The sequence below is a fragment of the Rhineura floridana genome, chromosome 8 (genome assembly GCF_030035675.1).
Source record: "Rhineura floridana isolate rRhiFlo1 chromosome 8, rRhiFlo1.hap2, whole genome shotgun sequence".
NCBI lineage: Eukaryota > Metazoa > Chordata > Lepidosauria > Squamata > Rhineuridae > Rhineura > Rhineura floridana.
In genome coordinates this window covers 132,800,742-132,817,160 of record NC_084487.1, presented here as the reverse complement: position 1 = coordinate 132,817,160, position 16,419 = coordinate 132,800,742, and the positions used below count along the sequence as shown (strand labels likewise).

General features: G+C 46.8%; 1 protein-coding gene across 5 annotated transcripts in view; it reads left to right on the top strand.

The window, feature by feature from the left end:
- FOXM1 (forkhead box M1) overlaps positions 1-16,419 on the top strand; it is a 79,307-nt gene that overhangs the window by 47,965 nt on the left and 14,923 nt on the right. For 3 of the 5 annotated variants that reach the window (XM_061582562.1, XM_061582566.1, XM_061582561.1), the window contains 4 exons: positions 873-1,001; positions 4,827-4,871; positions 5,847-5,925; positions 6,991-7,160. In XM_061582562.1, coding sequence (XP_061438546.1) covers positions 873-1,001; positions 4,827-4,871; positions 5,847-5,925; positions 6,991-7,160 — 423 coding nt within the window. The remainder of the gene's footprint in view (positions 1-872; positions 1,002-4,826; positions 4,872-5,846; positions 5,926-6,990; positions 7,161-16,419) is intronic. The other 2 variants (XM_061582565.1, XM_061582563.1) reach the window with 2 other exon arrangements.

The following is a 16,419-nucleotide window of genomic DNA, read 5'->3' as shown; positions in this document are numbered from 1 at the left end:
ATCTTAAAAAGCAATTCCATCACAGACACAGACTGGGATAAGGCATTTTACCATGTGTGTTTTTTAATTGTTTTAAATTTTTTTAAGTGTGTTTTAAATTGTTTTTAAAAGATGTGTTTTAAACGTGTATATTTGTTTTTAATGTTTTTAGTTACTGTAAACTGCCCAGAGAGCTTCGGCTATGGGGTGGTATACAAATAAATTAATAAATAAATGACAGATGCTATTGGACGTTGCTGATTCATAAACTGCCTTCAAGTCGATTCCGACTTACGGCGACCCTATGAACAGGGTTTTCATGGTAAGCGGTATTCAGAGCTGGTTTACCATTGCCTTCCTCTGAGGGTGAGAGGTAGCGACTGGCCCAAGGTCATCCAGTGAGCTGCATGGCTGTGTGGGGATTTGATCCCTGGTCTCCCAGGTTGTAGTCCAACACTCAAATCACTACACCACACTGGCTCTCGTCTAATATTTAAGGGGAGGGAATTCCAAAGGCTAGGTGCCACTACACGAAAGGTCTGCTTCCTTTGAACACCTAATGGGCAGCCAGTGCAATTCTTTCAGCAGCAGGGTGACATGTTGGCGATACCCTGTCCCAGTGAGCAGTCACGCCACCACATTTTGCACCAGCTGCATCTTCCGGACCAACCTCAAGGGCAGCCCCACATAAAGCGCATTACAGTAATCCAGCCTGGAGGTTACCGGTGCATGGACAACAGTGGTCAGGCTATCCCAGCCCAGAAACAGTAGCGGCTGTCTTACCAGATATAAAAGATTGAAAAGTAAGGTCTTCATGAGTTTTCAAGATTTCACCTGAAGAATCCACTGGTGTTCTGTATCTGAAAACAATAAGTTTCTCCTTTCCTATCCAGAACTCTATAAGGCACAATCTTTCTCTTCATGACATGTTTGTTCGAGAGACATCTGCCAATGGCAAAATCTCCTTCTGGACCATTCACCCTGAAGCCAATCGCTATCTGACCCTGGACCAGGTGTTCAAAGTGAGTATCTTCCATGCAAGAAAGCAAGCTGCTCCCACTCCCCCCCCCATTCCTGATTTCTCAAATACTTGATTGTTTCCAGTCTGGGGGAAGGGAGGTGAAGTTATGCTGGTGAACATGAAATCACCTAAGTTCGGTATTAGATGGGAAGCAGATCACTTGAAATTCAGAAAGGGAATTCTAAAGTACATGTGTTGCTATAAACCTTATAAAAGGGTTAGACAAGGCCATCTCATGGTCTAGATCCAGGGTGAGGAACCTGTAGTCCTCCAGATGTTGCTGGACTTCAACTGCCATCAGCCTTAGCTACATCGGGGCATACTCTCGACCTGGTCTTTGCTACTGGACATGGGGATGGTGATCTGGATGTGGGGAGTTTTACATCTCTCCCTTTGTCATGGACAGATCACCGTTTGCTGAAGTTTAGACTTACAGTGGCTTTTCCCCTCTGCAAGGGTGGGGGACCTATTAAATTGGTCCGCCCCTGGAGGCTAATGGATCCTGAAGGTTTTCAAAGGGCTCTGGGGGATTTTCCGGCTGATAAGACTGGCGCTCCTATCGAAGCCCTGGTTGAACTGTGGAATGCGGAGATGACCCGGGCTGTTGACATGATCGCTCCTGCGCGCCCTCTCCTGTGTAGAGCTCATACAGCTCCTTGGTATACTCCAGAGCTGAGAGCGATGAAACAGTATAGGAGGCGGCTTGAGCAGAGATGGAGGCAAACTCCCGATGAATGCAATTATGCGCTGGTTCGTGCTTCCACTAAGCTGTATGTAGGAGCGGTGAGGGCGGCGAAAAAACAACATTTCACCGCCACTATTAAGGCATCTCTCTCCCGCCCAGCGGAGCTTTTTAGAGTCGTCCGAGGGCTACTCCATCTAGGCCTATAGGACACGGTAGATACATCGGTGGCCCGCTGTAATGAGTTCGCTGAGCACTTCCAGCATAAGATCTTATGCATTCGCCGGGACCTAGACTCCCATTTTATAGTAGTTAACCCTAGCGAGGTGTCTGGAGAACAGTCTTGTCATGTTTTGTTGGATGAGTTTCAGTCGGTTCAGTTCGAGGACGTGGACAAGGTGCTTGGACAGGTACGTGCAACCACTTCGGTACTAGATCCTTGCCCCTCTTGGCTAATAAAAACTAGCAAGGAGGGAACAGTTGGCTGGGCCAAGGAAGTGATAAATGCCTCCTTGCGAGAGGGAGTGGTCCCCGGCTGTCTGAAAGAGGCAGCTGTGAGACCACTTCTGAAAAAACCTTCCTTGGACCCAGAAGATTTCAGCAGCTACAGACCAGTAGCGAACGTTCCATTCCTGGGCAAGATCTTGGAATGAGTGGTTGCTGACCAGCTCCAGATGCTTTTGGATGAAACCGATTATCTAGATCCATTTCAATCGGGCTTCAGGCCTGGTTTTGGCACTGAGACAGCCTTGGTCGCCCTGTTTGATGACCTATGTCGGGAGAGAGACAGAGGGAGTGTAACTCTGTTGATTCTCCTTGATCTCTCAGCGGCTTTTGATACCATTGACCATGGTATCCTTCTGGAGAGGCTTGCGGAGTTGGGAGTTGGAGGCACTGCGTGGCAGTGGTTCCGCTCCTACCTGGCGGGCCGTCTCCAAAAGATAGTGCTTGGGGAACATTGCTCGACCCCGTGGGTTCTCCAATGTGGGGTCCCACAGGGTTCGGTTTTGTCTCCCATGCTCTTTAACATCTATATGAAGCCGTTGGGTGCGGTCATCAGGAGTTTTGGAGTGCGTTGTCATCAGTACGCTGATGACACGCAGCTCTACTTCTCTTTTTCATCTTCTTCAGGTGAGGCAGTCGACATGCTGAACTGTTGCCTGGCCGCGACAATGGACTGGATGAGAACTAACAAGCTGAGACTCAATCCTGATAAGACTGAGATGCTGTTGGTGGATGGTTTCTCCGATCAGATGGTGGATATATACCCTGTCCTGGACGGGGTTACACTCCCCCTAAAGGAACAGGTTCGTAGTCTGGGAGTCGTTTTAGACTCTTCCCTCTCACTTGAGGCTCATGTAGCCTCGGTGGCACGGAATGCATTCTACCAACTTCGGTTGGTAGCCCAGCTACGTCCCTACCGTAGTAAGGAGGACCTTACATCAGTAGTACATGCTCTGGTAACCTTGCGTTTGGACTACTGCAACGCGCTTTACGTAGGGCTACCTTTGAAGACGGTTCGGAAGCTACAGCTAGTGCAAAATGCGGCGGCCAGACTGCTAACAAGAACTAAGCGGTCTGAGCATATAACACCTGTGCTGGCTCGCCTGCATTGGCTTCCAATACGCTTCCGGGCCAGATTCAAAGTGTTGGTGTTAACCTATAAAGCCTTATACGGCGCGGGACCACGATATCTGTCGGAACGCCTCTCCCGATACGAACCGGCTCGTACACTACGGTCTACTACGAAGGCCCTCCTCCAGGTCCCGACGCATAGGGAGGCCCGGAGGGTGGTGACGATATCTAGGGCCTTCTCAGTGGCGGCCCCCAAATTGTGGAACAGTCTCCCCGAGGAGGTACGCTTGGTGCCGACATTATCATCTTTTCAGCGCCAAGTTAAAACCTTTCTCTTCTCTGAGGCATTTTAATCTTAGTTAAATGTTTGTAACTTGGTTTTAGATTGTGTAGTTTTTATATGCTTGTTGTATCAGATTCTGTAATTTTATTGTATTTTATGTTAACCGCCCAGAGAGCTATTGCTAGTCGGGCGGTATATAAGTTTAAGAAATAAATAAATAAATAAATAAATAAATATGGCCAATGATCAGGGATGATGGGTGTCACAGTCCAGCAACATCTGGAGGACCAAAGGTACCTCACTACTGTCTAGATGCACTATTTTCTGGTTGCCATTGAGAAACCATTTTTAAATGTCTTTTAGATGAAACCTGCTATTAGAACTCAATGGACAAATCCAAAATATTAACATAACTACAATTGGGCAGCAGCATGTTTACCTTTAAAAAAAAAAGTAGCATCAAAGGGGAGTTCATGCTCTGCGGCCTTCATGTGAAAGGTTTTTGTTTTGTTAACCTTCAAAAAATAGCCATACTACACAGATTGTAATGCAAATCCTGTTCCTTATCCCTGTACAACAGTTTGGAAAGGGCGTTGACTGAGAGCCTTGTAACGTATTCCACTACATTAATACTGCAGGGTGGAGGTTAGGCTGAGGCTGGCTTGGATTCTCCACCAAAATTCCTCTGTATAAAATATGCCTCAGATTGCAGCAAAGATAAAAATAATTGCCCCTATAGCTCTTTCTAGGCCAAGTCCAGTGTTTATTTGCATGCAGAAGCCTCGCCCTCCATTGGCATATGCAAATAGGTAGCACTTCTAAACGCTAAAGAAAAATATTAAATAACCAAAATAAAATCCCGAGTTAGAAAGAGAAGGACATCATTTATTTTCCAATACTTTTGGGGATTTTGGGGGGTGGAGGAGAGGGGAGAAATGTCCAGTCCTCCACCCAGTCACAGCTATATCAAAATATTGCATTTCTTCATTAATTCCTATGGGCAACCTGCACTAGGGGAAGGGGGGAAAAGTTCTGTGAAATAGGAAACCCACCTAGTGCTTCAGCCTCATTATTTTATGTGTTGAGCCTGCTCCTTACAATCCCCAGTCTAGTCTCAGGCAGGGAGCATCATAAGACGCTCTGAAAAAGTTTGACAATCTACAGAATGTTCTCACTGAGAATTAGCAGAGTGTTCTGTATTGTCATCTGTGTCCAAATGTTCCTTTGTTCTCCTGCTTAGTTGATAATTTCCTTCTCATTCCTTTTGTATACTTGGCCATCACCAGCCACTGGATGTGCAGTCACCAGCATCACCCGAGCTCTTGGAATCAGTAAGACCTTCCCTCCTGGCTGGGGCTTGGGTTTCTTTCTTCCCTCTTGGTTCCTGCAGATCCACAGAGGATACTTGACCTGTCATAACTGAGTCCAAACTGCAGTTTCCCCTTCTTTCCCTCTCTTCCTCAACCATTTAGTACCTGGGGGAAATGCAGGACCAGGCTTGACTATCTACAGTTATACTACTTAGATTGATTAATGGATATTTAAGTTTATTCACCTCATATTACCTTAGGGCCCAATCAAAAAGGGGGTCGAATTGTGGGTTTTAAGAACTTAAAAAACACACACATGCAAGTGCATTTTTAGATTATTTCCGCTGTAATATTTAGCTTAAAGGAGCAAACCAAGATGTCATTTCCAGTAATACTGGCAAAAATGCCTCTTAATATATCTTTCTGGAGTTACAATGAGATTGAGAGAGAACACAAGGGGGGGCATGCACATGATCATTTCTCTCTTGCATCGTAACAGCAGCTGACAGGATTGAAACGGAAAACTTTTTTCTGCATATGACAATAAATTTGCAAATAGCTAGTTTGACTGACTCAAATGGTACACTCACTCCTTGCTACTATCACCACTGCCCCTTCCTTTTTCTGTCATTGTGCTCAATCATGTTGAACTTAACTAGAATAAAACACACTGCACAATTAATTTTTTATACTTATTTCTTCAGGCAGTGAGAGTCATAAAACTTGGCTTTCTGCCTCCCCCCCCCCCGAAGAACAGCTGCTGAAAGAGTTCTGTTGTGCGACCTCTGTTGGGCTCTATGACAGTCAGTAAAGACAATGGTGTCTGCTTGCAACAAGAGGCGACACATAGCACCCAATCGCTCTGTATGATTGCGCCAGTTACGGTGCTTGAAATAGCCCAGCACTGTCCTCTGGATCAACACAAGGCAACTGGGCAATTACAGTTTCTCCTCTAACTTTTCTTTTCTCGTCTCTCTTAACCAAAAACTAATGTAGCAGCAGAAACGTCACATTCCAGATCTGCAGAAGAATATGGGAGGCACTAGTGGCTGCAAAAGTGAGCCACAGGCTGCACGTGAGTGTATACTGTACTTTGCATCTCTACCAAGCCCAAAGAAAAGGCCAGAACTTTTCTCCCTAATAAAACCCCAACAATGGATGTAATGGGTACTGTGACAATGACATTTTCTACACATTTTGGAGGTATTCATCTGATGTGCATGTGAGGGCTAGAGAGCCAGAGTTGAAAAACAAAGCAAGCAGGAAGTGGACACAAACATTACAGCAAAGTTCAGGGGGTAAAAATCAGAGCCCCCTGTAATGGCCAGACAGAGTACTCTGCCTGGCAGGACTCCTGGGTGAGACTGTATTCCCACAGGAGAGCTTCAGACACTTGGCACTACCTGATTAGTGAGAGCACATATGCTTAAACATAAAATGTCCCAGCTTCAATCCCTATATCTCCAGTTAAAGAATTCCAGGTAGCAGGGAAAGACCTCTTTTGCCAGAGTAGACAGTACTGTCTGGAAAGAGCACTGGACCTAATCTAACAGAAGGCACCTCATTACTCAAGACCTTTTCAAGCTCCTATCTCAGCCTCTGTGTGGATATGTTACAAATTCCATTAACTGGGTAAAGACTGAAGCTTTCAATTTATGTGGAGACTCTAAACATTTCACTAGTTTGAAATAAAAGGTCTATGTACAAACTTGAACATAGATGTTGGTGATCTCTCCAAGCTACAACAAGGTGTCAGCAAAATATTCACAGTAGTTAGTCTAGTGCTGCCATTCCCAGAAAAACAGTAAGAAATTACTATGTGTAACTTCTCCATGCAGTTCCTGTTGAACAGTTTTGAAGCCAAGGAGAACACTGATACAACTGAGAAGAAAGCAGAGATTAGTTCTCAGAATGTGCAGGAATGTTGAGTTCTGTGGGGAACAGCATCTCATTCGAAGGCCATGGACTAAATGTTTTTCCTGGCTTGCTTGGCTTCTTGAATATTGATAGGTTGAAGATTTATATCCTCATTATACAACACAGGGTATGAGAAGAGTTCAAAGCACCAAGATGCTGAGCTATTAAAAGTGAGGAAACATCATTTATGGATGTTGAGCTAAGACCTCTTTTTCCTTTCTAGGCCGAAAAATGAAGCCCTTGCTGCCACGTGTCAATTCCTTCCTAGTTCCAATTCAGTTCCCAGTGAGTCAGTCCCTCATACTTCAGCCCTTTTCAAAGGTGCCTCTGCCTACAGCCCAGGGTGCCTCGGAGACCATACAGAGCAGCAGCCGGGTGCGCATTGCTCCAAAGGTCAGCAAAACTGTAAATATGGTCTAGGTTATTCTTGTTCTCCATGAAGATTTCTTAAGATATATTTAGAACCAAATGCCTCAATTTATTAGTGCCAAATTCCATGCTTGTACCGAAGAATGAGACGAAATTTGCAGCTTGATTGTCCAGGCCCCATTCCCTTCAACCTGTATCTATACTTTGATATTGCTGTTTTCTAAAGGAGCTTGCACTCATTGGGTATAACCATGATCACCTAAGCCTTTAAGGATGTCCATACATTAACCTGTACCTGGGCATAAGGCAGCTGCTCCTGAAATGTAGTCTACACATCTCTGAAGAAAGGGGTGTTCTGCTCAGGTGCATTTTCCATAGGAGGAATGCCATCATGCTGGATTATAGCTCGTCCTATCGTCCAAAGGCAAGAATGTTTCTGGAGTCAAGACTAGGGCGTCAGGCCCCTCCCACTCTCCAGTTCATTCTTGCCTTTCGTCCCTGCAAGATCTTTAGCTAGTGACTAGATAAGTTTTTTGTCTTTGTGTGATAGAGGGTGGCGTTTTGTGTACGTTGTTTCGTCTCGTTCCTTCCCTTTGTCTCATCCCTTACCACGGTTTGTGTGTTGTGTGTCAATTTCCTTGTCAATTTCTTGTTTTCCCGGGGGTGTGTTTTTTACTCCCAAACTACAGAGACCGCGGCTGCGGTCTCTTTCCTCAGCGGGGTCAGGAGCTGCGGCGGCAGTCTCCGCCCCCCCCTTTTTTGTTCTACCGATCCTCCTTTTGTGCCCTGACAATTAGGAGCCCGCGGCTGCGGCTTCTTTCGTACTTTATTTTCTCCGGTCCTTTTTGCCATTTCCCCTTGTGCCTTGACGATCGGGAGCCTGTGGCTGCGGCTCCCTTCGTCGTTCATTTTTACGGGCGGCGCTTCATTCGCCCGTCAGGAGCCGGTGTCTGCGGCTCTTTGCCTTCCCCTTTTTAGCGACTTCTCTTGTTTGGGCTGCCTTGTCTCTCTCGATCATCTGCGGCGCTTGGTTCCTCGCGGAGTCAGTCCCTTCAGCCTGCGGCTGCGGCTTGCCTGTTGGCCGATTCTCTTCGGCTTCGGGAAGTCCGCTAGCTGTCCTGCCTCCTTCACAAAGTCTTTTTCCAGGCTAATTTTTTCAGCCGCGATTACCTTCTTAGTCCCGCGGCTGTATTTCTACCGTGGGCAGTTCCATTTTTACAGTTAAACATTTTTCCCACCTTGCTCATTTCTTCATACAACGGTTGTTGCTGGGCAAAGTATCCGTCATTTTTGTTCGAATTTTCCCGCTCTTTTTACGGGCGCCATTTTAGTGGCCGTTTTTTCCCGTTCCTTTTGAGAACCCACTAGTATTACAAAAGGGGATTTTTTCCTTCACGGGTTGGGGTTTGCAGAGCGCAGGTTCTTGTCAGCTCCCTCTGTGTGATCTGCTCCCTGTTTATGTGCTGCAGATAGGATTTTTACCTCTACATAAGTTCCTTTACCAACCCCATCTCTGAGGCTGACCCTGGCAACCACTGGGTTACTGTGGCTTTCTACAATCACTGCAACTACTGTGCACATGTGACTTTTCATCAAATTTACTAATACTGCCATAACAGTGCACCAGGCCACCTGTTAGTGCGCAAGACTATTGAAAATATACAAAGCTATTTGGACTATACTGTGCAAGTTGTGCAATATCACCTTTCCTCCAAGTGTACATTCTGCCCCATCGTGACAGTGTACCTACCATCAGCCAGTGCATTCTGCCCCAGTCGTGTGCCGTGTACTGTGCATGTTCTAAGACTGTTCATAGCGTACATTCTGCCCCATCGTTGCAGTGTACTTTGCCATCTGCCAGTGCATTCTGCCCCAGTCGTGTGCCGTGTACTGTGCCTGCCCGGGACTGTGCATTCTGCCCCAGTCGTGTGCCGTGTACAGCTACCCTTATTATCTATATGATGGCAGAACAGCCAGAGACAACCCAGGCAACCAAGCCGATACAACAGCCTGTGACAAACCAGATGACCAAGCCTAAACCTCCTAAGGCGGTCAAACATAAGCACTCTAAAGCGATTGCCAAAACCAAACATCTTAGCCACAGCACAATCAAGCGGCCCCGTTATGTCTCTGTTCCAGTGCCAGAGGACTCAAATCATGCACAGTTAACTACTCTCTTTCATTCTCCTGCGGCTTCCTCTGATGAGGAGGACTTTCCTGGATTTCCTGTACAGCCAACGTCCAGCCAACCCAGAGCTTGCTCTTCTTCACTACCTGTGGGGCCGTCTACAGTTCCGCCTATCCAAGAGCAACCATCTACATCTCCGGGACTACAGCTTTCCCACGAGTTCATTACACAACTTCAGGGCATGCTGTCCTTTTTTACTCAGAGTCAGTCATCTTCACAACCTCCCGCTATCCCTCAACACAGCGGGGTTCAAAGTGTACACAGTGAGACAAACCCATCAGGTTCTCCAGACCCATTTGACGTTACCAGGGGCAGGTTCGTTGATGACGCCTCTTTTGATGCAGAGTCCGCATTCGCGCTGCAAGACCAAGCGGACGAGTGGAGTGACCATTCGGAACCAGAGCCAGAAACCTCCTATCGCCTCTTCGACTCTTCAGATTACCAGCCCCTGGCGCGCAGAGTCTTGAAAGCCCTTGGTCTTCAATCCACTCCAACTGCAGCTTCCACTCCTGCTTTAAAAGGGGCCAGGGTCTTGAAATCCCCTACGCCAGCTGAAAACTTCCTCCCTGTCCCAGACCCCATCGCTAAACTGGCCAAGGACGAATGGTCCCACCCCTTACAGGCACGCCGATTTAATAACATTGCGGACAGACTTTATCCTTTGGCCCCGGACTTTTCTACCAGACTGGCTGTCCCTAACATCGACGAGCCTATTTCCAGTTTAGTTTCCAGGTCCCTCTTGCCGAGGGAAGGGGACTCTCATCTAAAGGATGCCACTGAACGGAGACTGGACTTTGCTTTACGCAAGACCCATGAGGCCATCGCCTTTTCCATGCGTGCATCCACATCTGCCTCTATTTTCACCAGGGCAGCGATGATGTGGTTAGACGACCTCATCGAGGACCACAATCCAGATCCTGCCTCCCTGCGCAGATCGCTACTAAAACTGCGTAAAACAGCTGCTTTCGTGGCCGACGCCACCTTGGACGCGAATCAACTAGCAGCACGCGCCCTGGCGGCTCAGATCGTTGCCAGACGGACCCTCTGGCTTCGTCACTGGCAGGCTGACTCTACTGCCAGAGTTAATCTTTCACGAGCACCTTATGCAGGCTCATTACTTTTCGGGGAAGAGGCATTAAGGGCAGTGCTTGTCGACCCTAAGGACACTCGAAAGCCTGTCTTGGCCACCGTCAAAAACGTCGAGCGCAGACCCTTTAGGCGTTTCGCTTCATATCGCACGTCTCAGCCCTTTCGGGGAACCCGGCCCGGGGGACGAGGCCATGACTTCCCAGCATTTGACTTCCGCTCCACCAGAGGAGGCTGGAATAGACGTTTCCCCAGTAGAGGTCAATACCGGGGCCGCAGAGGCTACTCAACGTCCTCATACAGGGGAGGGTCTCGCCAACGCAGACAATACTAAGGCAATACCAGTTGGGGGCAGATTGATTCTATTTGCCGAACTTTGGCTACCTCTGACTCAGGTCCCATGGATCAGAGACCTCTTTTGTTATGGATATGCAATTGAGTTTTGGGCAATACCTCCAAACAATTTTCATCCTTCCCCTTGTCCCAGGGCACTAGACAGGCGCTGCATCATGCAGATTGCGATACAGCACCTTTTGGACATAGAGGCGATAGAGCCAGTCCCCAATGCAGAGAGGTCGGAAGGGGTGTACTCCCTCCTATTTGCTGTGCCCAAACGCGATCTCTCATGGAGGGCGGTTTTGAATCTCAAGTTCATTAACCGTTTCGTAAAGTATCGCAGGTTCAAAATGGAATCCCTCCACTCCATTACAGACAGCCTGCAAGAAGGTGACTTCCTTGTCTCTATCGACCTAAAGGAAGCGTATCTCCATGTCCCTATTTGCACAGCCCACAGGAAATTCCTTCGTTTTGCCTTTGGCTCCCAGCACTTCCAATATCGAGCAATGCCGTTCGGACTCTCGTCTGCCCTGAGAGTATTTACCAAGGTGCTACTTACCCTAGTGGCTTACCTCAGGCTTCAAGGGGTCCATATCTACCCCTATCTGGATGATCTCCTAATACGCGCAAGGTCTAGGGAGCTTACTCATCGTCATCTAACACTCACGCTCCATATCTTACAGGCCCACGGCTGGCTAGTCAACTTCGACAAAAGCCATCTACAACCAACCCAACGCCTGCAGCATCTAGGGGCAATGTTAGACACACTGCAAGCGACTGTATTCCTGTCCCCAGATCGCATCACCGCTATCACAGACATCGCAAGGTCTCTGATGCACAAATCTTCTGCAGATGTCATGCTTCTAGCCAGGGCTCTCGGAATGTTGGTATCCACCATCCATATTGTGCCATGGGCTCGGGCACATACGCGCCAGCTACAGTGGGCCCTGTTGCCATTCCAACACGACATTGCCAACTCAAACCATCGAGCAATCCCCCTGAGTCCCACACTGCGCTTGTCTTTCCGCTGGTGGACAAGGGTACAACATCTCACCCAAGGCACTCTATTCAGAGAACCCCACCGGACTGTCATTACCACCGATGCCAGTCTCCTGGGTTGGGGAGCCCACTGCAACTCCCAGTTCGTTCAGGGAGTTTGGAACACAGCAGAACAAACTCAAAACATCAACTGGCTGGAACTAAAGGCTGTCCACTTAGCTCTGCTTCATTTTCAGTCTCTCTTCCACTTGGACCATGTTCTCATTCGAACGGACAACACGTGTGCCAAATCTCATTTAAACAGACAGGGAGGCACCAGGTCCAGACCTCTACAGAGCCTAGCTTCCATCATATTCGACTGGGCAGAACAACATCTGCAATCCCTCAAAGCAGAACATCTCAGAGGAATTTGGAATTTCACAGCAGACTGGCTCAGCAGACAACAAGTCTTTCCGGGAGAATGGAAACTTCATCCGACTGTGTTCCATCTTCTCCAGCGTCGATTCGGCCCCTTCTCAGTCGACCTCTTTGCTTCCAGTCGCAATTGCCAGCTACCCAGGTACTTCGCTCGATACCTGGACATGACAGCGGAAGCGGTGGATGCTCTGTCATTGCTGTGGCCGGAGGGACTATTATACGCCTTCCCTCCAATACCACTATTAGCCAAAACCTTGCGGAAGGTACGTCGTGAGAGGGCACAGCTGGTTTTGATAGCACCATATTGGCCCCGTCGACCGTGGTTCTCGGATCTCCTGGCACTGTCGGTGACGGATCCCTGGCCACTCCCAGTCAGGCCAGATCTCTTATCACAAGGCCCAGTATGGCATCAGGACCCCAAGTGGCTCAACCTAACAGCGTGGCATTTGAACGGGGACATTTGAGATCGGCCGGCCTGTCAGACACTGTTATTGACATTATTTTGGCCTCGAGAAGACCATCCACCACTCGTATATATCAGCATACTTGGGTAGCGTTTTCCAGGTGGTGTCAGTCTCAACACATCGATCCTTCCAAGGCTACAGTACAACAAGTGCTGCAATATCTTCATAGGGGCCTCATGTTGGGACTTAGACCCAACACATTACGTCGACATGCGTCCACCCTGTCATCCATTCTTTCAGTATCTTCCACTGACACCCCTATTGCCTCACATCCGTTTATCAAACGCTTCCTTAGAGGCACTGCTCTACGCTCGCCGGCTGTAGCTCACCGTTTTCCATCATGGAGTTTGTCAAAGGTTCTACAGGCCTTACAACATCCTCCGTTTGAGCCACTCAGGATTGTGCCTTTACGTCTGTTGTCTTTCAAGGTCCTGTTCCTGATTGTGATTACATCGGCGAGAAGAGTCTCGGAACTGGGCGCATTGTCTTCTGCTCGCCACCTCTGTGTCTTTCACAAGGATTCTGTTGTGCTGAAAACTGATCCTTCATTCCGTCCCAAGGTCAATTCAGTTTTCCATTGCAACCAGGACATTGTTCTACCTTCATTTTGTCCGAATCCTACTCATCCGCTCAAGAAGGCTTGGCATTCGTTGGATGTTCGGAGGGCTCTCAAGACCTACCTGTCCAGGACCCAGGATATACGACAGACTGAGTCTTTGTTTGTATCCTTTCATCCAAGGTCTATGGGGCATAAAGTAACTAATTCCACCTTATCCCGCTGGTTGCGTGCATGTATTACCTTAGCCTATGAGTCCCTTAAGATTCCAGTTCCGCCTAGTATAACAGCTCATTCCACTAGATCAGCAGCCACTTCGGCTGCTTTTGCTACTAACGCTCCTGTTGCCGATATTTGTAGAGCTGCTGTTTGGTCTACTCCACACTCGTTCATAAGGCATTATAAAATAGATCGTTATGCCTCTGCCGATGCCTCATTTGGCAGACGAGTTTTGCAACAGGTTCTTAATGATGACTAGTATGTGGGTGGTCCCTCCCGGTTATGGGCTGCTTTGGTACATCCAGCATGATGGCATTCCTCCTATGGAAAATGGACCATTGGTCTCACCTGAAGGGTGATTTTCATAGGAGAATGCCATCATGACCCTCCCAGTTGGAGGATAACTACATAATTTTTGGGATGGTTTATATATTACAGTTCGTCATTATATTATATTATATTACATTAAATTTTAATTCTCTAGTGAAGTCAAGACTTCTATTACTGTTTTCGCTAGGTTAGAGTCAGATATTATTAATGTTACTATTATTATGTTATGTTCTTGCTGCTAGGCCCGTTGGCCTTTTTTCCTGCATGTTTAGATATATCTCTTTGGACTCGCTGCGAATGAACTGGAGAGTGGGAGGGGCCTGACGCCCTAGTCTTGACTTCAGAAACATTCTTGCCTTTGGACGATAGGACGAGCTATAATCCAGCATGATGGCATTCTCCTATGAAAATCACCCTTCAGGTGAGACCAATGGTCCATTCTCTCCATGGAGTGTTGATTCTAGGCAGGTTTCTCTTCAGGGACAGCCTCTGCAAGTCTCTGTCTACTCAGAAGTTCAATGGGACTTTCTCCCAGGTAGGTGGGTTTAGGATTGCTGCCTCATAGAAATGAGAACCCTATCAATTTGAGGGGACACTTGATTAAAAAGATTAGAAGAGAAGTTTAGTAGTAGTGGGAGACTCCCTATTGAGTGTGATTGAAACCCAAGTATGCTGAGAAGAACCATGGACTCACCAGGTATGCTGTCTCCTTGGAGGATGGATTAGAGATGTGACGGAAGGGTTGCCAACACTCATAAAACACACTGACACGTATGTGTTTCTTCTCATCCATGTGCCAAACGGAGCTATGAAGAAATCACATCAGACTTTGATGCTCTGGGAAGGAAACTGAAGGACTTTGGGGCCCAGATAGTTTTTTCCTCCATCCTTCCAGTACTTAGAAGAGGAGTAGAAAGGGAAAGAAAAATACTCCATGTGAATGAATGGCTACGAAGGTGGGACCACGGGCTATGCTTCCTGGAAGATGGACTGCTGGCAAGTGATGGGTTGCACCTCACAAGGACTGGGAAGAATGTGCTTGGCCACAGCATGGAGAACCATCAGGAACTGAGAGAATGGCTTTAAAGGGGCCCAGTAATAGTCTTAATAATAATGTAGGAAGGAAGCCAGGCCGTAAATCACATGATCTTTTATGTCTTTATACTAATGCCCAGAATATGGGAAACAAACAGGATAAACTTGAAATCTTAATGCAGAAGAGTAAATACAGCTTGATAGGTATTACTGAAACTTTGTGGGATGTCTCCCATGACTGGAATACAGCGATTAAAGGATATAATTTGTTAAAAAAGAACAGAAGGAAAGAAAGAAGACAGAGTTGCACTGTATGTTAAAAATATATATCCCTGTACAGAAATACAGACTTGATATCTCCAGGGGGAATATCTGGATTAAAATAAATGGGGCAAGGAACAAAAGGTGTAACAACATGGTGGTTGGAATCTACTACTGACCACCTAATCAAGGAGAAGATGAGGATGAAATCTTTGAAAAGCAAATTGCCGATGTTTCGAGGAGGCATGATGTAGTAGTAATGGAGGACTTCAATTACCTCTATATCAGTTGGGAGACAAATTCTCCCAAACATGGCCCCTCCAACAAATTCCTGGCTTGTGTTACTGAAAATTTTCTTCTACAGAAAGTGGAGGAAAGAATTGGAGGATCAGCTATCCTTGACTTGATTCTAACCAATAGAGATGACTTGGTGGATGAAGTAGCAGTTGCAGGAACTCTGGGGAAAAGTGACCATGTTATACTTGAGATTTTTATTTTAAAGGAAGGAGAAGCTGAGAGTAGCCATATGCGTACCCTGGACTTCAGGAAAGCTGATTTTAATAAACTTGGAACAATTGTAAGTAAGGTTCCATGGCAAGCAACCCTAACGATAAAAGGGGCCAGAGATGCATGGGAGTCTTTTAAAAATGGAAATTCTAAAGGCACAGTTACAAATAATTCCAACAAGGAAAAAAGGTGGAACACAGCAGAAAAAACCATCTCTAAAAGCTTAGAGATGACCTGAAAATAAAAAAGGAAACATACAGGAAGTGGAAGGAAGGACAGACCACAAAGAAAAAGTACAGACAGGTAGCATGGAATTGCAGGGATGGCGTCAGGAAGGCTAAAGCTGAGGTTAGTGAGGGATGCTAAAAGTAACAAAACTTTCTTTAGGTACATCCATAGTAAAAGGCAGAGAAAATAAATGGTGGTACAGCTGAGAATGGCAAAATGATGACAGATGACAAAGAAAAGGCAGAAATGGTCAATTCCTACTTTGGCTCAGTTTTCTCCCAAAAGAGGGTCTATGACCCTCCTGGCATACGTGAAGTTGAAGGGGCAGGACTGCAGCTTGAGATTGACAGACAAATTGTCAAGGAATACCTAATCACTTTGAACGAGTTCAAATCTCCAGGGTCCGATGAACTGCATCATAGAGCATTATCTAACTGGCTGAAGAACTCTCAGAAGCACTGTATATTGTATTTGCAAAATCGTGAAGGATGGGTGAAGTGACAAAGGGCTGATGTTGTCCCTATCTTCAAAAAGGGCAAAAAGGATGAACTTGGGAACTACAGACCAATCCCTGAGGAAATTCTGGAGCAGATTATAAAGCAGTCAGTCTGTAAGCATCTTGAAAACCAAGCAGTGATTAGTAGAAGCCAACATGGA